Source organism: Corythoichthys intestinalis, chromosome 1, assembly GCF_030265065.1.
Source record: "Corythoichthys intestinalis isolate RoL2023-P3 chromosome 1, ASM3026506v1, whole genome shotgun sequence".
NCBI classification, from domain to species: domain Eukaryota; kingdom Metazoa; phylum Chordata; class Actinopteri; order Syngnathiformes; family Syngnathidae; genus Corythoichthys; species Corythoichthys intestinalis.
In genome coordinates, this window is record NC_080395.1 from 4,243,593 (window position 1) to 4,266,468 (window position 22,876).

Here is a 22,876-nt window from a genome sequence, read left to right on the forward strand (position 1 = left end):
TAAATATGTGCTTTAAAGTTCTTGCATTTCCATTTTAAGTATTGCAAGTACTAGTCTCCAACACAGTATTTGAACTGACAGTTTAAAATCATTTTAGTACAAAATGGCCCACACTCTGGCAGGGGGCAGCAAATATTATAATACATAATACATTATAAAAAGCTATATACTATATAAATACAAGATCACAACAAAACCTGTATTTTTCAAAGCAGTTAAAAAACATCCAGTGGCCTTAGGTAAATAAAGGTGTATAAATATGTACTTTACAGTTCTTGCATTTCTATTTTAGGTATTGCAACTTTTCCAACACTATTTGAATTGACAGTCTGAAGTCTACATAAGTGCAAATAAGAATATTATAATTTAAAAATAATAATAGAATATATAAATTCAACATTACAATGAAAGGTGTCTTTGTCAAAGTGGTTAAAAAAAAAAAACGTCACTGGCCATAGTTAAATAGCCAGGCAGAATAAATATGTGCATTAAAGTTCTTGCATTTTCACAAGTTAAAAGCCCGCAGTTCATCGACGAGAAGGGCAGACCCAGATGGCGTCTGCTGCAGGGGCTTGTTTGAGTCCGACACAGGACAAATGGAACCACTCCATTGAACAAATTTTCTTTGTCAAATGATCCAAGAAGAGAGATGGTGACCAATCGGGATGTGTTGTCAGCAGGTTTACCTAGGAACACAACAGGTAGGGGAGTCGTAGTAGGCGAGCATTGCTACCGAGGCAGATTTACACAACGGTGTAAAAAAACAAAAACGTATTGAAACCAAAAGTGGATAAATCGTTCAACTTACAAGAGTAGAGATGACAGGAACACACTCTCATTCCAGCAGAAATATGATCATAAGAAATGCTTTTCCGACGAACCGCTGCAATCCAGCCATCCGTCGTACCTTCGTGATCTGATATTTGGTCCTCCATGCAGGAAAACGGTGAAAAGTGAGTCCATTTTTCCTCACCCCTTTTTTTGTCGTAGGAGACGCTGTTGCACCCGGTAACGCAACAATAAAGCACCCATATTTTCTTTCTAAAACACCGAAAGAGTTAGCTTAGCACTATCACACGTTACAATCCGCATTGACTCTGCCGGCCCGGAAGTGAATTATATTGCCAGCATGGAGGCGGGTCCAAACAATGACGTAGTACGTCCCATTCCCTATAAGACCAAACAGACCGTGTGAAAGGCGGTCAGGGCTCCATTTCTCACCAATAAGAACCTAATTAATTGATAAGCTAAATGATAAATGCAAAAATAAATCTGTATTGATTTATACTAATTTTCACACGGTAAATTTATAGTATAACGTGTTAATCTGATGTTTCTTAAATCTAGTCGAATCATTTTCTGTTTTTGAGTTTTAAAGGCTAGTTAGCAGATGAATGTGTCAGATTGTTCCACTTACGTTTAGTAAATATTACCATTTGTTCTCATTAACTCCAAAAAACCTAGTTTTCACTCAAATCAAGATTTTTTTTTTTTAATGTTTTGAACAATACCTATTCTTGAATTAACAACGTTTCTGACAAACTAGGTTGTTTTTGTTGTTTTTTTAATCTAGAAGCTTTTTGCCTAAAATAAGTCTGTTGAGCTTATTTTCAGCTAGCTATTTTTCCTTATTTCAAGAATTCGAGTAAAATTGAAGCTCTGGCAGATAATTTCACTTATTCCTAGTAGATTGACACTGATTCAAACCTTTTCTAAAACGACTTTATTCTATTTTATCAGCAAATTGATATTGCAATATTTGAACACAAATTTGTGTATTAACATTCAAAGAAACACAAAATTGTTAATCATGTTTTAACTATCCAGGAATGCAAAACATAAACATTTGTTTTAATACCACTCAAAATTGTCCGTCTAAATAAATAAAATATAACAAAATAACTTTTTAGTCCGGGAATAACAAAAATAAATAAAAATGGAGGCTTCCTTCAGGAAAAACACGACTCCTTTTGTCCACAAGCGCAGCCAAATTCAACAAAAAAAAAGCAAGCAAGCTCATTTGGGCTGCTTTAAGACCATGTAAGCAAAGTAAAAATGAAAACTGGGAAGAAGGTGGTAAACCTTGGTCCACTACATTCCTTACAGCTGAGCAGAGGTTCACTACATTTCTCAGTTTAATTGTTAACATAGTAAAATACACATACAGGAGAACACTGCTTCTCCCTACTCAGGTTGGAAAGTTCACACAGTTTAATGTAATGTTAATGCTAAACTGTGATGCAGGTCGCACTTTAATTAGCAAAATTAGTGCTGCCTTTCCCAACTTTTCACTTTTGACATTACTTACAGTAACTGCTGGCCGGAAAAAAAAGCTTCTAATATCCCTCCTCTTCGAAGCAGGCGGAGAAGGCATGTCACGTAATTCTGTACTGTGAGAGAGAGTGCATAAGGATGGAGTGAAGTCATCAGCCAATAAAACATGTGTTTGAGGAAAAAACCTGGACTGGCTCATTCAGAAAGTGAAAAAGGGGTAAATGTAATTCTGAAAGAGATGAAAATAATTCACTTAATAATGGTAGGGTCAATTCTACCGTGCAACATATGGGATGACAATCTAAATGACCTATATAACTGAACACATTATTATATAACTGAACACATTATATTATGCAAATAAGGTTGCTTCAAAGTTGGTGGGGACAATTTGAGCATCCTGAAAAGTTGCTAGTGTTTTGTCCCTATGCAAACCTATGCCCTTGGTTGAACATACAAAGTATGCACACGAGTCATTGGACAGTTTGAAAAAGTAGCAGACGACTCGTGGGCTGCCATTGACGTCACTAGTTGACCAATTAATTTTGACTGGGAGGTAGGGATAGGCGATATCACACTTTACAGAGATCATAGTTCTTGTCATTTTTTGCAGTCAAATTATTTTTACACAGGCTAATCACTGGACAAATAGTGGCCACACATGTATTTTGTGCATATAATGTGCAATACATAATAAAACTAAAGTCAAATGAATCTATACTTACACTACATATATATAAATGGAACTGTGTGAGTGTGTATGAGTGTGTGTGGGTGTTTGCATCAAGGGCCTAAGTTTGGTCTCAACGTTGGTAGGGACGATATAACAGCTTAACCTGCATGTACACATTTGCTGGGGACGGGACATTAATAAGACCAAACAGATTGGGTCGACGGGGGAAAGGGCTACATTTCTCATGAAGATGAACCAAATAAATTGATAGGCTAAATGATCAAAAGAAAATTAATCTGTATTGACTCATACTAACGTTCATATGTGTTGGTTCAGGTGATGCAGTGTTCCATTAAAACCTTTGTTTTCAAAATTACTATAGAAACATTATGAAAATTTCCAAAAATGATTTTATTAGCAAATTTAAATTGCAATATTTGAACATAACTGACATTATAATAACATAAATGATAAATACAAACTTGCTCATTATCTCGAACCATCCTGGAATGCAAAAAAATATATAAACATTTGTCTTTGACTGTCTAAATAAATGAATCAGGGTCAGGGTATAACACAAATAAAATGAATAAAATATACAAATACATTTTAAATGGATGCAAGTCATCAGCCAATCAAAGGTGCGTTTGAGGAGGGGAAATGGACTGGTACATCCAGCAATTAAAAAGGGGCAAATGTTAGTCCGAACATAATGAAAATAATTCACTTAACAATGGTAGGGTAAATCCTAACATTACAAAATATGGGAAGACAATCTATATAACTTATAACTGAACTGAATATACTCTAAATAAGGTTGCTTAAAAATTGGTGGGGACAATTTGAGCATTCTGAAAAGTTGCTAGTGTTATGTCCCTACCGTTCCTATCCAAACCTACGCCTTTGGTTCGCATGTTTTTTGCCTATGCAGATTTTGACAAAATTTGACACAGTTCTCCTTTTTTGTGTCTGGGAGTGTTCTTAGATGGGTTTGACGGTTTCGCGGATGAAGAAAGATGATTGGATTATTCTTGCAACGACGACACATTTCTTTTGTCCATTAATCTGTGTCCTGTGTTTTCAGACAATAATCAACCCAAACTGGCTAACGAGTATCCGTGCCTTGGACCTGTTAGTTTCCCAAGCAAGTGTACACCGTTAGTCTCCCAAGAAGGCGGTACAATTCAGAAGATTCCATTTGTATCGAAGCAAAAAATGAATCTGTATCGGACACAAACACACCGGATAGGCTTTCCATACAGGTAGGTTGCTGGAATTATTAGCGTTACTTCGCTTCCATTCCCACCTCATCTAGAAATGTTAATTGCATTTGTGCCGTTCGAAATATGTATACATTTAGCAAGACAACATATTGCCTTGTTGAAATTATTCATCATCTTCATACCTTTTGAAAATGGAATGTTTTTTTTTCCCTAGTAGATCCTGGTGGTCCATATAAACTCGATGGAGTTTCACAGAGGGATACAAACCCTGAAGAGGGTATGACATCATGTGAATTACACCCGTTCTTATGTATGTGACTTCCCATCATGTCTGGTTGAAAAAATGAAGAGGAGTTATCCTTCTGGAGGTGAAACTGCAACGGAAGAAAAAAGAGATAGTGGTAGGTGAATTGTTGTCTACTGTAATCGATTGATTGTGTCCTTATTACGGTAAACACAGGTACTACCTAACTTCCGTGAATCCTATGCTGGCCCTATCAGTCACTTGACATCTGTAAAAGCGCCGTAAAAGGTCAATTATTTTACATACTTTATGTATACAGGATGTGTCTTGAAATGTTTATTGTATTTTCATTGAAATTTATTTTTTGTATGGCAAGATCAATTATGGCAGGGCTCTCTAAACCGGTCCTCAAGGGCCGCTGTGGGGCCTGGGATTTTGTTTCAACCGATCGAGTACCGACAGTTTAACCGATGAAGTTTCTGCTAAAACAAGCAGCACCTGACTGCAATCAACTGATTACACTTGTAAAACACCAGATTGGTGCATAGGTGTTGTCTTGTTTTGTTGGAATGAAATCCTGCGGCCCTATGTGGAATAGTTTGGAGACCACTGAATTATGGCATTAACAATGAAGTCCTTTTATAGACAGAGATATATTATAATCAATTGGACACGTAAAACTTGCTTTGAAAAATAAATTCTTACATTTGTTTATTCAGGTTGATCATAGAGCTAGTACAGAAAATGAATCCAACCCCAGTTCAGCCTTGCAGTACTTTGAGCGCCCCAGGTCAGACAGTAACAGTCTAGACACATTTTCTTAATTTTTCTCTCAAAGTGCCCGAAATTGATGCATTTTACAATAAAATGTAAAAAAAAAAAAAAAAAATTCTCCCCTGGGAGGCATGCCCCCGGGGGTCTGTGTTTCCCTTCGTATAGCGATTCTTGTGGGCTGGGCAGAGTCAAAGTCCAGAGCTACTTTTTAGTCCCAGTCCGCCCCTGGACAGGTATAAAAATAGTTGGAAAAATACCCTGGAGAAAATTATCAGTCCTAGTGTAGACGTAGCCATAATGAAGGAGGCACAGACATTTCAGAGTCTGACTCCAATTTATCGGGTGTTTACTTGAATCATTCAAACAATTGTTCAAGCGTTCTGGGGGTTGTCTGACTTCCCCTTATTTGATGATCAAAGACATGAGTCGACTAAGGGGAGTCTTGTGACTCCTTTGTCTTCTTCAAAGTTTTAAGATAACTGGGCTTACTTCTGTGACACCAGATGGTATATGTTAAAACTAACCTGAATGTGAATGCATTATTGCATTGACTGAAGACAAAAGGCTACATAATGCAAACAAGTGATCATATAAACGTGAGTTCATAACATAACGTATCATAACATATTGGGGAAAATGCCACAATAACAAAAAATACAATGAATCGATAGTTATGAGATAGATATCCGTGACGCCATTTTTTTTTTCAGTGTGACGTAATTTGTTTAAAAGATTAAAATATGCGAGTGAATAATTCTTTTAAAATTGTTTATTTTCCTTTTTTTAAACAAAATATTAGACATCAATTAACGATTCAAAGCTAAAAATGACAGACATTTTGTTTAATAAATATAGTTACTTACCTTCTTTTTATGGCTGGGTTGACACAAAAGCGGTTTCGCCATGTCTGTAACGAGGGTTTCCAGGGTAAAAGGCACAAATTAAAAATAGTTTGGGGGCTTAATGCGCCATGAATCTGCAATGGCAGCATATAGACATATTGTTCTATCAAACACATTTTCATACATATATATGTATATACAGTGGGTTTTCCCATTGGCAGTGTATCAAATACTTGTTCTCCCCACTGTATATGTACCAAGGAGAACGTTTAAACTTAAAACATGTTGAATTATGATGTGAAATCCTTTTGGGCTGATCTTTGGATCTGGTCTATTTTGTGGATGTTTTTGAACAATCCAAATGTTCGCAAGCAATTTTTAAAAAATCAGTGTACCTGTGGATACTGTGAAAGTTAGTTAAATGTTACGTTGCTGCCATTCTTCTGTGGATTTTGCACTAGCCGAGCCAGACCAAGCAAGTCTATTTTTTTATGTTAATGGTTTATATTATCAAATGTTTTATATAACTTGTCTACCAACTTTTTCTTTTGATGAGGTCTTATACATCGTTTACTTATTTCTTGTTTATTGATGTGTGCAAAAAACACATTTTTTAGCAGCGTGCAATGACAGGGGCCCCAGAGAGATCTTGCTTGGAGACCCAAGAAATGCCACTGGTCACATCACTCAAATGGTTGACGAGCTCAAGTTAATAAAAGTTGTTGTCCGCAGATATCCGAGAGACGGCCACTTCGCTCACGTGTTGACAAGAAGGAAGGATGGCTCTGGACAGCAAGTGGAAGGAGCTGCTGTTGGGAACGCTGAAGGAGCTTGGGGAGGACGACTTCGAGGAATTCAAGTTCTTTTCGGACCTGCCTCAAAGCGTACAAGAAAACCCCCGCCGGGTGAACATTGCTAACGCGCTGGTGAAGAAGCACGGCGAGAATACTCTGGAGGAGACCATCAAAATTCTGGAAAAGATTGGTAACAAGAACTTGGCCGAGAAGTTGCGTGGCAACGTGCTGGAAATAAAAGGTTAGGCCCCAAAGTAGCTTCAGGGGTTAGAACACCGGTGACTTAGAAACTGTGGAAGTCAACCATGAGACGAGTAAGAATTACTTGTCCTAAAATTCTGTTCTGGTCTGCATGAACCTCAGGTTGTACTGATTTAGTTGAGCCTCCATTCTCAAATGCTCCCCCGGGTGCTCCTTCTGCCCTGGCAGACAATCGGAGCTTTATCAGTTTTGATCAAAGCCAAAGACATTTGGAAAGCCTGTTTGTTTTGTAAAGCAGGATGTAGAGCTCCTAAAAAAATCATCAGTTTCACTTCTTAAGCTCATATTTCACAAAAGCAAGGTAGACTTTTAGCTGATGAACTTTCATCATCTATGCATTCATGTCTCTGGTGGCTGTGTGCCCTGGGGTTGTTTGCGAGGTTGTTGTTTTTTTGTCCATAATGGGTCACCGCTGCTCTCTTGCAGGCGCCGTCTTCTCCGTCCATGATGATGATCATATTGACAGATTGAAGGCAGACCTGCAAGAAAAGCTGCATAGTTTATACAGCTTTGTTCCCGAAGGCAACACCGAGCGCTGGCAGCAGCAGCCTCTGGCCGACGTCTACACGGATCTGGACGTCACCTACGGGGCCGACGTCAGGCCCGACGAGCGACACGAGGTCCTTCAGATGGAGACGCGTGCCGCGGCGGCCAAGAAGTCTATCCTGCCGTGCGATATCTTCAAAAGCCATGACGGACAGCCGCGACCGATACGCACACTGCTCACCGTCGGCTTCGCGGGAATCGGGAAAACCTTCCTGGTTCAAAAGTTTGTGTGCGACTGGGCCAGCGGGAATAAAAACCAGGACGTACACTTCATATTTCCCTTCACCTTCCGCGAGTTGAACACCGACGAAGGGAAAAACTTTACGCTGGCCAAGCTCATCCGATGCTACGTCTGTGAGAGCAGGCACATGAGCGAGGAGACTCTGAACATTATATTAGACGACCTGCACAAGTCCGGGATACGGGACTACGAAAGCAGCCGGATCAAGATCTTGTTTGTTTTGGACGGACTGGACGAGTGCAAGTTCAAAATGGACTTGAAGAATGAGATGAAAGTAGACCTAGACGTGACGGAGGCCTACCCGCTGGAGATACTCCTGGCGCACATCATCAAGAGGAACCTGCTTCCGTGCGCCCGGGTTTGGATCACTACGCGGCCCGCGACGGCCCGCGATATCCCTTCCGACCTCATCGACAGCAGAACAGAGGTGAGAGGATTCAATGATTCCCAAAGGCTGGAGTACTTCAGGAAAAAATTTCAAAATGAGGAGCGTGTCATTGAGCACATCCGGAAAACTCGCACCATCTTCATCATGTGCCACCTGCCCATCTTCTGCTGGCTCACCGCTACAGTTCTTCAGGATCATTTGGACAAAGGGAAGGAGGGAGAGCTTCCCACAACGCTGACAGACATGTACTCGGAGTATGCTTTTAACCAGCTGGACAAGTCCAAGGAGCGACAGACGACCGAGTACGCTGATTACGTGAAAGCGCTAGCAAAGCTGGCGTTTCACCACACAATGAGTAAGCAACAGATCTTCTACGAGGAGGACCTAGCAAAAAGCGGATTTGATTACAACCAAGCCGCAAAACACTCCGGAATATTCACTGAGGTGTTTAAGGAGGTCCGTCCGCTCAGAAGAAACCAACAGGGCAAGATGTTTCAGTTTGTCCATTTGACCATCCAGGAGTATTTTGCCGCATTCCACGTGATGATTTGCCTCTTCCATGACAACAAGAACATACTGGTTGATTCAGAGCAGGCACTGGAGTGTGTCTTCCAAGAAGAAGAAAAATCGGAAGTATTAGAAGAAACAGAATCAGAAGATGGAGAAAAAAAATCAGAAAAAGAAACAGAATCAGAAGATGGAGAAAAAAAATCAGAAGAAGAAACAGAATCAGAAGATGGAGAAAAAGAATCGGAAGAAGAAACAGAAGATGAAGGGGATTGGAAAATCGCTGAGGTTCACCGGTCAGCTCTCCAGAAAGCCTCGGAGAGTGAAGGATACCTGGACATGTTCCTCCGCTTCCTCCTTGGCCTTTCCTTGCCGTGCAACCAGGAACTAGTGGGGGAACTGCTGAAGGCTCCTCAGGACTGCAGGCGAAACAAGTCAAAGACAGTCAAGTTGATCAAGGAGAGGATAAAACGGAACACTCCAGAGAAGAACATCAACTTGTTCTACTGCTTAAACGAGCTGAAGGACGACTCTTTGCTGAAGCAGTTTCAGATAAAGAAAAATATTTCACACCATATTGACTGGGAGAAAATGCCAAATGACATGTGGTCAGCCTTGGCCTTCTTTTTACTGACAGACGACGAAACCATGGAGGTCTTTCAGCTGTATAGATACACCGCATCGCCTTTGGGGCTCGAGAAGCTGTTGGTGGTGGTCAAGGCTTCTCAACGATCAAGGTGCGTGGTTTAAAGTCTTTTTGAAGTAGGAAAGATCCAAAAGCACAATGGCAAATCCAAAAACAAGTGCAACTAGTCACAAAACATGATGACTCAACAAAACAAAACAACTGCAAATCACAAAACGGGCAAAAAAAAAAAAAAATCTGAAAACAATTGCATATCACAGAATCCAACAACAAATCTGAAAAAGAAAGCAAATGAACGCATTCACTCCCAAAGACGTGTTTGTACATTTTTTGGGAGCACTTAGGTTTGCTAACAAAGACTAATAGAAACAATCCTTCCGGTCCTTTCAACTAGCGATGTAGGATAATACATTTTTCAACCGATAACCGACAATTTCCTCCTCGTCCCAGCCGATGATCGATAATGTCAAGCCAATAATTCTATTAAACGTTATATGTAAAATTTTAAAGTATACACAAGAGCAAATATTACTGTGTAAAAATTGAATTTTTTTTGCTGTTTTTTTTTCACCATCAAATGTGAACAAGTAGTAAATTCCAACATCTAAATGATGACAGATTGTCTGACATTGTGTAATGGTAAACTTTTGGCAACAATTACTTACAGAGTAAATACCTATGTTGCACAAAAATGCCTTTAAAAGTAAGGCATTCCTAACATGTATATATAACATTACTACATTGCAAAAGCACACCTCCTTAAAACCAGTTAAATTCCCATGTTTTCAGTATAAATCTTTTGGAAATAAGTGAAGCTATCTGCCAGCGCTTCAAGTACATTTCACTCGCTTACATTTCTTGAAATAAGAAAAATAGCTAGCTGAAAATAAGCTTAACAGCCTTATTTTAAGCAATACATTAATATATTTAATCCTAAAAAACATGTTTGTCAGAGATGTTCTTTATTCAAGAATAGGTATGGTTCAAAACATTATTGGAAAGCATTTTTTTTCTTGATTTTGATGAAAAATGACCAAGTTTTTAGATGTACGGGCTTAATAAGAACAAATAGTAATATTTGCTTCAAATACAGTGCCTTGCAAAAGTATTCGGCCCCCTTGAATCTTGCAACCTTTCGCCACTTTTCAGGCTTCAAACATAAAGATATGAAATTTCATTTTTTTGTCAAGAATCAACAACAAGTGGGACACAATCGTGAAGTGGAACAACATTTACTGGATAATTTAAACTTTTTTAACAAATAAAAAACTGAAAAGTGGGGCGTGCAATATTATTCGGCCCCTTTTAATTTCAGTGCAGCAAACTCACTCCAGAAGTTCAGTGAGGATCTCTGAATGATCCAATGTTGTCCTAAATGACCGATGATGATAAATAGAATCCAACTGTGTGTGATCAAGTCTCCGTATAAATGCACCTGCTCTGTGATAGTCTCAGGGTTCTGTTTAAAGTGCAGAGAGCATTATGAAAACCAAGGAACACACCAGGCAGGTCCGAGATACTGTTGTGGAGAAGTTGAAAGCCGGATTTGGATACAAAAAGATTTCTCAAGCTTTAAACATCTCAAGGAGCACTGTGCAAGCCATCATATTGAAATGGAAGGAGCATCAGACCACTGCAAATCTACCAAGACCCGACCATCCTTCCAAACTTTCTTCTCAAACAAGGAGAAAACTGATCAGAGATGCAGCCAAGAGGCCCATGATCACTCTGGATGAACTGCAGAGATCTACAGGTGAGGTGGGAGAGTCTATCCATAGGACAACAATCAGTCGTACACTGCACAAATCTGGCCTTTATGGAAGAGAGGCAAGAAAAAAGCCATTTCTCAAAGATATCCATAAAAAGTCTTGTTTAAAGTTTGCCACAAGCCACCTGTGAGACACACCAAACATGTGGAAGAAGGTGCTCTGGTCAGATGAAACCAAAATTGAACTTCTTGGCCACAATGCAAAACGATATGTTTGGCGTAAAAGCAACACAGCTCATCACCCTGAACACACCATCCCCATTGTCAAACATGGTGGTGGCAGCATAATGTTTGGGCCTGCGTTTCTTCAGCAGGGAGAGGGAAGATGGTTAAAATTGACGGGAAGATGGATGCAGCCAAATACAGGAACATTCTGGAAGAAAACCTGTTGGTATCTGCACAAGACCTGAGACTGGGACGGAGATTTATCTTCCAACAGGACAATGATCCAAAACAAAGCCAAATCTACAATGGAATGGTTCAAAAATAAACGTATCCAGGTGTTAGAATGGCCAAGTCAAAGTCCAGACCTGAATCCAATCGAGAATCTGTGGAAAGAGCTGAAGACTGCTGCTCACAAACACTCTCCATCCAACCTCACTGAGCTCGAGCTGTTTTGCAAGGAAGAATGGGCAAGAATGTCAGTCTCTCAATGTGCAAAACTGATAGAAACATACCCCAAGCGACTTGCAGCTGTAATTGGAGCAAAAGGTGGCGCTACAAAGTATTAACGCAAGGGGGCCGAATAATATTGCACGCCCCACTTTTCAGTTTTTTATTTGTTAAAAAAGTTTAAATCATCCAATAAATTTTGTTCCACTTGACGATTGTGTCCCACTTGTTGTTGATTCTTGACAAAAAATTAAAATTTTATATCTTTGTTTGAAGCCTGAAATGTGGCGAAAGGTTGCAAGGTTCAAGGGGGCCGAATACTTTTGCAAGGCACTGTAAGTGGAATAATCTGGCGCATTCATCCATTAACTAGTCTTTCACACTCAAAACAAGATGGAGAAAAAATTATTTGTCTAGATTTAAGAAAAATGATCTGATGAAGACGTCATAAATAGACACGTGCCTGTTACTGGTTTCAAGGTTTACCGTGGTATGAAAACATCAGTTTCAAAACCACTAAAATTTTCCGTTATACCGTAGAAAATGTTAGCCTAGTCTTATTTGGGAGAGCAACTTCGTCAGGGTTGTAAATCTCATGGCCACTGGGAAACAAGCTTGAATGAAGGTGTTTTACGAAATTTTTTACGAAATTTCCGGATCACACTTTTTATGGAAGATGAAAGAAATTTCGTAGCTGGTTCGCAGTGAGTAAGCAACAGGCACACTTTTGCTTAACAGACAATGTTTATTGATTAGAAATTGCAAATAAATGAATGAATGAAGCTTAATTGATTACAATCCCACAAAAGCAAGCAGAAACAAAATCAAGAATAAGTAAAACGCTAGGTCTGAATTGTCAAAAAACCCTTACGAAGCAGTTAAAAACACATCAACACACATAACAATGGCGCTAGATCATTTAGTTGTCGAAGCTAAAATATCCCCGCACCAAAGCGCAATGAGTTCCTCCATGATATTGAAATCAAGCTCTTACCTGTCGACAATGAACGGAGGGCCACGCAGCGTTCCTGGTTTGAGCGATCAAGGAGCTCCGGCCGAGCGACTACGCGTGAAATCCTACGACCGACCCTAAAGTGTGGCCCGGGATTAGGCTCTTTATAGGCATATGTCACGTGATCTCAGGAGACACACTGCCTGTCCAATCATGGTTGGGCTCTTTATTGTCGTGTCCAATCATGGTTAGGCTCTTTATTGTCGAAGGCAGTTGTTGTAATAAAGGCATTCTCAAAGGAAGGAACTCACTGTACTTTAGTACACAGTTGTACTTTTACACATAGCCCAAAGGCCCTTTGTTATATATATGTGTATTTAATAATGATGGAACCAGTGCGGGACACAAAAAGGTCACCGGTGTTTTTCTCCATACAGAAGGAAAAAAGAATAGCGTCAAAGATCGCTGATTGCGACGGATGATCTTGCCCTAACCAAAAATGCACGTTCGCTGGAAAAGGACAGGTCTTACTCCCAATGTTTTTTTTTAGATGAAACCATCACACAACAATATTTATATTTTAACCTATTAACTTTATGTCTTTTTAACACAAAGGCATGACATGTAGACTGGAGTTGACACAATGGCTGAAAATGGCGAAACTTTACTTGAGCTTTTTGCCCCCTCCAAAAAAACAAAAAAGTTGTGCAGTAAATATTTATTTTATTTAGAAGAGGTTTTTTTTTTTTTTTTTTTAAATAGCAATTATTTTTGTTCTTGCTCAAATCTTGAGCAAACGCAGCTGTGCCTGTGGATAGTCTATAAGTTCTATTCATTTTAATTTTATTTAAAATATGTTATTTATTCATGTTAACATTCTATTCATGTAACAATTTGCAAATATGTTCTTAAAAATAAACCCATACATCTCAAAATGACACATTTTGGAGCTATAATTGCAATACCGTGATACTGTAAAACTGCGGTATTTTTGCCCAAGGTTATCGTACCGTCAAAATCTCATACTGGCACATGCCTAGTCGTAAATTTATAGCGTACTGAATGCATCACTGACTGATTGACTTCTTGTGAGTGTGGTTTGGTGCATGTTGAAATGATCATCTAACCACTGTGCCGGAATGATAAGCATGCTTACTTGACTGACGTCACGGGTCCAAATGTCCGTGATGAAACTGATGTGATCGGCATGCGTTTCACGAAGAATGGTGGACGTACAGTATAAACTGCGTTATTTTTTCATCAGGGGCTTTGGCTCTCGGGTCACTTCGGTAAAAAAAAAAAACGTCTCTCGTCCGACCGAGCCTGGCACCTCCTCCCGCCTGTGCTCTTCAGTCCGTCCGGCCCCCAAATGAGCACACGCGCCAGGCCTCAGTCTGGCCGTGGCGCTTAATGAGTTTAACCGGAGATGAGTGGGGCGGGGCTGCCCGAGACCGAGCTGCCAAAAGCGGCTCTCGATCGTCACAAGCCCCGTAACTTAGCTTAGTTTATGTTTGTTTACGTTCGCTTTAGCCTTCGCGCTAGCAGCAGCCTCGTATTCGTTCCAAATATCTTTTTGATGCATCTTTAAATGTCTGATCAGGTTAGTGGTGTTACATGAGGACACTTTCTTTCCGCCTCGTGGAACTTCTGCAGTGCATGTTTTTGCAATTGGCGAGAGCGCCGTTTGTTTCACACACGGAAAAATCAACCTACGCTGGTGAAAGAGCCGCCACGACATCCAACTACCTCAACCATGTCGCGTCACTCATGCATCAGGGGCTTCCGAGGGAGGAGGGGTTGAGGAGGCGGCGGTGCAGAATTGGACAAAACTGCTTCGACTGCGCACAATTGGAGGCTAAATCAAGTATCTAAATATCGGATTCCATTATCGGTTGAATTTTTTTTTTTTATCTGTTATCTGAGTGACGTCATAATTGCCACTATCGGCCGATAATTATCGGTAACCGACATTATCGTGCATCTTTACTTTCAACTGTTTGTAACTGAACAGAATCTGCAGCTCTCCAGAACGCTACCAAAGGCGTATAGAAAAAGGAAATTACTCCTGATCTTCAACTGCTCATCACTGTAGAACGGAAAAGAGTCAAAACCTTTTGTGAAGAAAAAAAAAATGTTTGTGTAGCCATCAAGCACAATATTCTGTAGTGCTTGACAAGTCAGCCAAAATCATTGCAAATGAACAGAAGACGATGTCTTCTGAAAAACGGCTGGGAGTGAAAGCGTTAGGAAACCGGAAATGGTTGGCACTGGTGCCGAAGTTGTCTCGCAGCTGTTTGGACGAGAGGAAAGACGCATTTCGAGAGGTCTCTATATTCCTGAGTCTCTTGCTTTCTTTTGATTTGATGATGGTTTTGTGTGATTCATTGCAAGGATTTCATGCTGCTCATTGAGATAAACATTTTTCATTGCTTGCCAGTCCCAATTTCAATCTATCTTTTGCTCCAACTAATTATTGATATCTGTATGGCAGCAAAGAAAATGTTGACCTGAAGTTCATCCTGAAACACTTGCAAATTCAGAATTTTGAGGAATGTCAAATGCGTCGAAATTCGTGGAAATTCCGAGTTACAATCTTGAATTAAAAAAACCCAAACAAAACACATCGCGGTGGGACTAGATGAACGGCCTTGTTGACGACATCCAAAACAAATGAAGACTGCATCACAGTCAGCATATGAGCGTTCCTGTTGCTCACATCCTCACTTGAAAAATGCAAAATATCGATAAAAGGATTAGTTTTCAGATTTGTCATAGTTTTGTTTTTTTATTTGTCATCTTGAAATAAAATCTATGAATATTATTCAAAGCAGCATACCAAAGTCAGCAGGTTTAATGTTTGGCTCACGTCTTCCTCCTGTCTGTGTGTTCCAGTCTACATGATTGTCAGCTGGACAAAGGCAGCTGTGACCTGCTGGCTTCCGTTCTCAGCTCTCCATCCAACCTGAGGCATCTGGACCTGAGCTTTAACAATCTGTTGGACGAAGGGGTGGAGATCCTCTCAAAAGGACTGGCCAGCCCAAACTGCGTCTTAGAATCCCTCTAGTAAGGAGCTCCTCCTGTTCATAATCTTCTGTGGTTCCGGTCGACCAATCAATAGAATCACTTTTATTATTAGCAAAAAGAACAATTCACTCAATGTGGTCGAACGAAACAAACATCCTTGTTGACGACATCCAAAACTAATAAAGACTGTCACAGACAGCACATGAGCGTTCCTGTTGGTGACATCATGACTAGAAAATACAATCCACCATATCGATAAAACGATAAATCAGGTTTTGTAATTTGCCTTTTTGTCATCTTGAAATAAAATCTATGATTATTATTCAAAGCAGCATACTAAAGTCAGCAGGCATTATGTTTGGCTCACGTCTTCCTCCTGCCTGTCTTCTACAGTCTACGTCACTGTGGCCTGGGCAAAGGCAGCTGTCACCTGCTGGCTTCCGTTCTCAGCTCTCCATCCAACCTGAAGAGTCTGAATCTGGGCGGGAACAATCTGTCGGACAAAGGGGTGGAGATCCTCTCGAAAGGACTGGCCAGTCCACACTGCAAATTAGAGTCCCTCTTGTAAGGAGCTGCTCCTGTTGGTAATCTTCTGTGGTTCCGGTCGACCAATCAATAGAATCACTGCTATTATTAGCAAAAAAGAAGGATTCATTCAATGTGGTCGAAGAAAACAAACATCCTTGTTGAGGACATCCAAAACTAATAAAGACTGTCAAAGCCAGTACATGAGCGTTCCTGTTGGTGACATCATGACTCCAAATACAATCCATCGATAAGACGATTAGTTTTATCGATGAGGTTTTGTAATTTCTTTTTTTTATTTGTCATCTTGAATTAAAATCTATTACTATTATTCAAGGCAGCGGACTTAAGTCAGCAGGCGTTATTTTTCACTCGCTCTAATGTCTTCGTCCTGTCTGTGTGCTCCAGCCTAATGGAGTGTGGCCTGAGCAAAAGCAGCTGTCACCTGCTGACTTCCGTTCCCAGCTATCCATCCAACCTGAAGCGTCTGAACCTGAGCAAGAACAATCTGTCGGACGAAGGGGTGGAGATCCTCTCAAAAGGACTGTCCAGCCCAAACTGCACCTTAGAAGAGCTCACGTAAGGAGCTGCTCCTGTTGGTAATCTTCTGCGGTTCCGGTCGACCAATAGATAGAATCACTGCTGTTATTAGCAAAAAGAACGATTCACTCAATGTGGTCGTACGAAACAAACATCCTTGTTGACGACATCCAAAACTATTAAAGACCGTCACAGCCAGCACATGCGTGTTCCTGTTGATGACAACATCACTAGAAAATACAATACATCTTATCAATAAAACGATTAGTTTTTTCAGAATTGTCACAGGGTTTTGTAATTTGCTCTTTTGTATATTTGTCATCTTGAATTAAAATCTATTATTGTTATTCAAAGGAGCGGACTAAAGTCAGCAGGCGTTATGTTATGCTCACGTCTTCCTCGTGTCTGTGTGTTCCAGTCTACGTGATTGTCATCTGGACAAAGGCAGCTGTCACCTGCTGGCTTCCGTTCTCAGCTCTCCATCCAACCTGAAGCGTCTGGACCTGACCGACAACAATCTGTCGTACGAAGGTGTGGAGATCCTGTCGAAAGGACTGGCCAGCCCAAACTGCATCTTAGAGTCCCTCAAGTAAGGAGCTCCTCCTGTTCGTAATCTTCTGTGGTTCCGGTCGACCAATAGATAGAATCACTGCTGTTATTAGCAAAGAAGAATGATTCACTCAATGTGGTCCTACGAAACAAACATCCTTGTTTACGACATCCAAAAAATAATAGAGACCGTCACAACCAGCACATGAGAGTTCCTGTTGGTGACATCATGACTAGACAATACAATCCATTATATCGATAAAACGATTAGTTTTATCGATCAGGTTTTGTAATTTGCCTTTTTTTTTTGTCATCTTGAAATAAAATCTATGATTATTATTCAAAGCAGCATACTAAAGTCAGCAGGTTGTATGTTTGGCTCACGTCTTCCTCCTCCTTGTTTGCTCCAGTCTAAGTCGTTGTCACCTGGACAAAGGCAGCTGTCACCTGCTGGCTTCCGTTCTCAGCTCTCCATCCAACCTGAGGCATCTGAATCTGAGCAAGAACAATCTGTCGGACGAAGGGGTGGAGATCCTCTCCAAAGGACTGGCCAGCCCAAACTGCATCTTAGAATCCCTCGAGTAAGGAGCTCCTCCTGTTCATAATCTTCTGTGGTTCCGGTCGACCAATCAATAGAATCACTGCTAGGCCTGAACGATATTGGAAAAAACTATTGTTGCGATTTTTTTTAGGTGTGCAATATATTGCGATATTATATTGCGATAGTACCAAAAAAAAAAAAAAAAATTTTTTTTTTAAGAAATATTCACTAGATGACTTGAATAGCTGTTTGGAAATACTTTGCATGACACACCGTGACCACAGTGTATTCATATAATACCGTTTCATTTGTGAATGATTAAGATTGCTGTATTATTATGAAGGGATCCAGGAAGCCATGTCTGCACAAAATAGATAATTTCTTGAACACAATATTTGACACTTCAACAGCAGCAAATACATTAAATGACAAATAAAAGAGCAGGTGCATTCGTCCCCTGAGTTTTTGACAAAATATAACAATAAATAACAACTTCGGTAAAATAACAACAAAGTTGTAAACATATTTGAACAAAAATATTAAATATGACAAATAAGAGTTGTTCACAAACTATAACAATAAATAAGAACCTCAGTAAAACAATAAAGTTGTCAACATATTTGAACTTAAATATTAAATCTGTCAAAAGTGCAAGTGCATTAGTCCCCTGAGTTGTTTACACAAAATATAACAATATAGAACTGCAAAACTGCAACAAAGTTGTAAAAATATTTAAAAAATATTAAGTATCAAAACTTTATGTGCAGCTGTACTATAGTTATTTGACAAATACGATTTACAGTTAATTTAAATATAAAAGAAACAGAAACTCAATTGAACTTGTAAATAATTGAACTGAATAACAACAAATAACTGATGAATAACAGAACCATTTTAACTCCCAAATTTATGTATTTGTCTGCATATCGTCCACCTTCCTTGCTCAGCAATTCTCAACTGGGTCTCATAGGTTTTTGGCCAAGACTACTAGTTTATCCAACATTGCAGGCTTGAGACAACAACGTTGGCACGTAACAATGTTCCCACCTGTACTAAAAAGCCTCTGATGGGAAGCTCGTAGCAGGAATGCATAGATACCTGCGTTTTAAATGGTCCCACATGTTCGACGGATTACTTCTTGTTGAGGCAACCATGGCGAGGCACTGTCAACAGGGCTGTTTTTTGTTCCTTATATTCTTGTCGATAGCCAAAATACTTCCAAAACTCCTTTTGGAGACAGTCTTCCCTATTCAACGTGCTGCTTGATTGCTTGCTTTCACTTTGAAAACGGCCCCTCCTCCCTCCGCTCTGCTGTTCGGCCCCTCCTCCCTCCACTCCGCTCTAGCAGGGGAGGGGGAGGAGCCGATGACTGCGAGCTGGAGAGAATGAGAGACTGTGCACTCTCCTTCTCGCTCTTTGCTCAAAACAAACGTTTGTGGATTTAAAAAAATGAAATGAAAAAACTATCGCACGTCCTTGCGATGGGACTATTGCGCATGCGCACATCGCGATGGCGATGTTTAAACGATATATCGTTCAGGCCTAATCACTGCTATTATTAGCAAAAAGAACTATTCACTCAGTGTAGTCGTACGAGACAAACGTCCTTGTTGACGACATCCAAAATAAATGAAGACTGTCACAGCCAGCACATGAGCGTTCCTGTTGGTGATTGAAAATAGAATACATCATATCGATAAAACCAAGAGCGTAGTTTTGGTCTCTATATTGGTAGGGATGATATAACAACACAACCTGCATGTACAGTACACTTTTTGCTGTGGACGGGACATGATAAGACCAACAGACTGCGTGAACGGCGGCCAGGGCTACATTTCTCACCAATAAGAATGTAATTAATTGATAGGCTAAATGATAAAATACTGAGGGGCAAATAAGTATTTAGTCAACCACCAACTGTGCAAGTTCTCCTACCTGAAAAGAATGGAGAGGCCTGTAATTGTCAATATGGGTAAACCTCAACCATGAGAGACAGAATGTGGAAAAAAACAGAAAATTACATTGTTTGATTTTTAAAGAATTTATTTCCAAATTAGAGTGGATAATAAGTATTTGGTCACCTACAAACAAGCAAGATTTCTGGCTGTCAAGAGGTCTAACTTCTTCTAACGAGGCTCCACTCGTTACGGCACCTGTTTTAACTCATCAGTATAAAAGACACCTGTCCACAAACTTAGTCAGTCACACTCCAAACTCCACTATGGCCAAGACCAAAGAGCTGTCGAAGGACACCGGAGACAAAATTGTAGACCTGCACCAGGTTGGGAAGACTGAATCTGCAATAGGTAAAACGCTTGGTGTAAAGAAATCAACTGTGGGAGCAATTATTAGAACATGGAAGACATAGAAGACTACTGATAATCTCCCTAGATCTGGGGCTCCATGCAAGATCTCCCCCCGTGGCGTCAAAATGATAACAAGAACAGTGAGCATAAATCCCAGAACCAGACGGGGGGACCTAATGAGTGACCTACAGAGAGCTGGGACCACAGTAACAAAGGCTACTATCAGTAACACAATGCGCCACCAGGGGCTCAAATCCTTTACTGCCAGACGTGTCCCCCTGCTGAAGCCAGTACACGTCCAGGCCCGTCTGCGGTTTGCTAGAGAGCATTTGGATGATCCAGAAGAGGACTGGGAGAATGTGTTATGGTCAGATGAAACCAAAATAGAACTTTTTGCTAGAAATACAGAGGAGAAAGAATACTGAATTGCATCCGAAGAACACCATACCCGCTGCGAAGAATGGGGGTGGAAACATCATGCTTTGGGGCTGTTTTTCTGCAAAGGGACCAGGACGACTGATCTGTGTAAAGGAAAGAATGAATGGGGCCATGTATTGAGAGATTTTGAGAAAAATCTCCTTCCATCAGCAAGGGAATTGAAGATTGAAGACGTGGCTGGGTCTTTCAGCATGACAATGATCCCAAACACACAGCCAGGGCAACAAAGGAGTGGCTTCGTAAGAGGCATGTCAAGGTCCTGGAGTGGCCTAGCCTGTCTCCAGATCTCAACCCCATAGAAAATCTCTGGAGGGAGATGAAAGTCCATGTTGCCCAACGACAGCCCCAAAACATCATTGCTCTAGAGGAGATCTGCATGGAGGAATGGGCCCAAATACCAGCAACAGTGTGTGAAAAGCTTGTGAAGAGTTACAGAAAAAATTTGGCCTCCGTTATTGCCAACAAATGGAACATAACAAAGTATTGAGATGAACTTTTGGTGTTGACCAAATACTTCTTTCCCACCTTGATTTGCAAATAAATTCTTTAAAAATTAACAATATGATTTTCTGTTTTTTCCCCCCCACATTCTTTCTCTCATGGTTGAGGTTTACCCATATTGACAATTACAGGCCTCTCTTTTATTTTCAAGTGGGAGAACTTGCACAATTAGTGGTTGACGAAATCCTTATTTGCCCCACTGTACATCTGTATTGACTGACACTAACTCACACACTGCAAATTTACAGCTTAATGTGTTAATCTGATTGTTTTTCTTAAATTTAGTCTAATAATTTTCTTCATCTTGTTTTGAGTTTTAAAGCCTAGTTAACAGATGAATGTGTCAGATTCTTACATTTACCTTTAGTAAATATTACCACTTGTTCTTATTAAGCCCAAAAATCCGTCAGACATTTTTCACCCGAAATCAAGAAAAAAATGCTTTCAAATAATGTTTTGAACAATATATAATTGAATAACATATCTGACAAGTTTTTTTAAGATTAAATATAGAAGCTTTTTGCTTAAAAAAAAAGTCTGTAAAGTTTATTTTCAGCTAGCTATTTTTCTTTAGGAAATCGGATTATAATTTACTTGAAGCACTGGCAGATAATTTCACTTATTTCTAGTAGATTTAGACTGATTTAAACCTTTGTTTTCAAAAACTACAAAGGAAACATTTTGAAAACTTCCAGAATAAATGTCTGGATTTTATTTGGAAATTTAAATTGCAATATTTGAACACAAATTTGTGTATTAACATACACAAATACAAAATTGTTAATCATCTCTTAACTATTCAGGAATGCAAAAAAATCAATGTCTTAATACCACTCAAAATTGTCTGTATAAATAAAGTAAATATAACAAAAATTCTTAGTCAGGGAATAATAAAAATAAACAAAAAAAGAGCCTTCCTTTCAGAAAAGCACGACTGCTTTTGTCCACAAGCACAGCCAAACTCAACAAAAAATGAAAGCTCCTTTGGGCTGCTTAAGACCACATAAGCAAAATAAAAATTGGGAAGAAGGGGGTAAACCTTCGTCCACAACATTTCTTTAAGCTGAGCAGAGTTCACTCTTTTTCTCAGTTTAATTAACGTTAGGATAGTCGAATACACATAGGTAGATTTGTATGGGGTTATATTGCTGACACTATTCTGAGCGAGCAATAATGGAAATTGAGCAAAAATAACCCAGATTTCGAGCACAAAAAACTATATTGAGCGAGCAGTTAAAGATTTTAAGCGAGCAATCGTAGATTTTGAGCACAGAAAATAATATTGAGCAAAAGAAATCTACTCTGTGCCGCTCAATTCCCCCGTCCTGCTCTCGCTCCGTATCTCAACTCGTCTGCTCGCCGGTTTCTTTTTTCTACGCGCTCGCCGGTTTCTTTTCTCTGCGCGCTCGCCGCGCTGACTTGTAGGGATGGACGGATCGATACCAAAATATCGATATTTCGATCCAGTGTATTAAATTTTAGGTATCGATCCCTAAGCAAAAATATCGATATCTGGAATTAATATATTATATTTTCTTTGTCAATTTTTGAGTGTATTTTTGTGGAAACTTTTTGTACTAATTTTCCCTTTCGCATTCTACACGCACGTAATCAGTGCACACACATAAGCAGTGCACTGGCGTGAGCTCCCGCCCCCATTCACGTCCCTATCCTGTGTCCAACGGCATGCTTTTCCTCCGCCCCCTC

The 22,876-nt window shown here is 39.9% G+C and overlaps 1 protein-coding gene and 1 long non-coding RNA gene across 4 annotated transcripts in view; one reads left to right on the plus strand and one right to left on the minus strand.

Annotated features, from left to right (window-relative positions):
• Positions 1 to 22,876, plus strand: part of LOC130924004 (NACHT, LRR and PYD domains-containing protein 3-like) — a 39,053-nt gene that overhangs the window by 1,743 nt on the left and 14,434 nt on the right. The window contains exons 2-10 of one of the 3 annotated variants that reach the window (XM_057850288.1): positions 4,032 to 4,209; positions 4,388 to 4,571; positions 6,763 to 7,065; positions 7,512 to 9,504; positions 15,638 to 15,808; positions 16,163 to 16,333; positions 16,703 to 16,873; positions 17,253 to 17,423; positions 17,794 to 17,964. In XM_057850288.1, coding sequence (XP_057706271.1) covers positions 6,810 to 7,065; positions 7,512 to 9,504; positions 15,638 to 15,808; positions 16,163 to 16,333; positions 16,703 to 16,873; positions 17,253 to 17,423; positions 17,794 to 17,964 — 3,104 coding nt within the window. In that variant the 5' untranslated portion in view covers positions 4,032 to 4,209; positions 4,388 to 4,571; positions 6,763 to 6,809. Of the gene's footprint in view, positions 1 to 4,031; positions 4,572 to 6,762; positions 7,066 to 7,511; positions 9,505 to 15,637; positions 15,809 to 16,162; positions 16,334 to 16,702; positions 16,874 to 17,252; positions 17,424 to 17,793; positions 17,965 to 22,876 lie in introns of all 3 variants that reach the window. The other 2 variants (XM_057850282.1, XM_057850297.1) reach the window with 2 other exon arrangements.
• LOC130924039 (uncharacterized) lies at positions 968 to 12,910 on the minus strand. The gene is made up of 4 exons (XR_009064820.1): positions 12,788 to 12,910; positions 6,052 to 6,095; positions 4,638 to 4,682; positions 968 to 4,544 (listed from the first exon to the last, which is right to left on the minus strand). It is a non-coding gene; the product is annotated as an uncharacterized LOC130924039 (long non-coding RNA).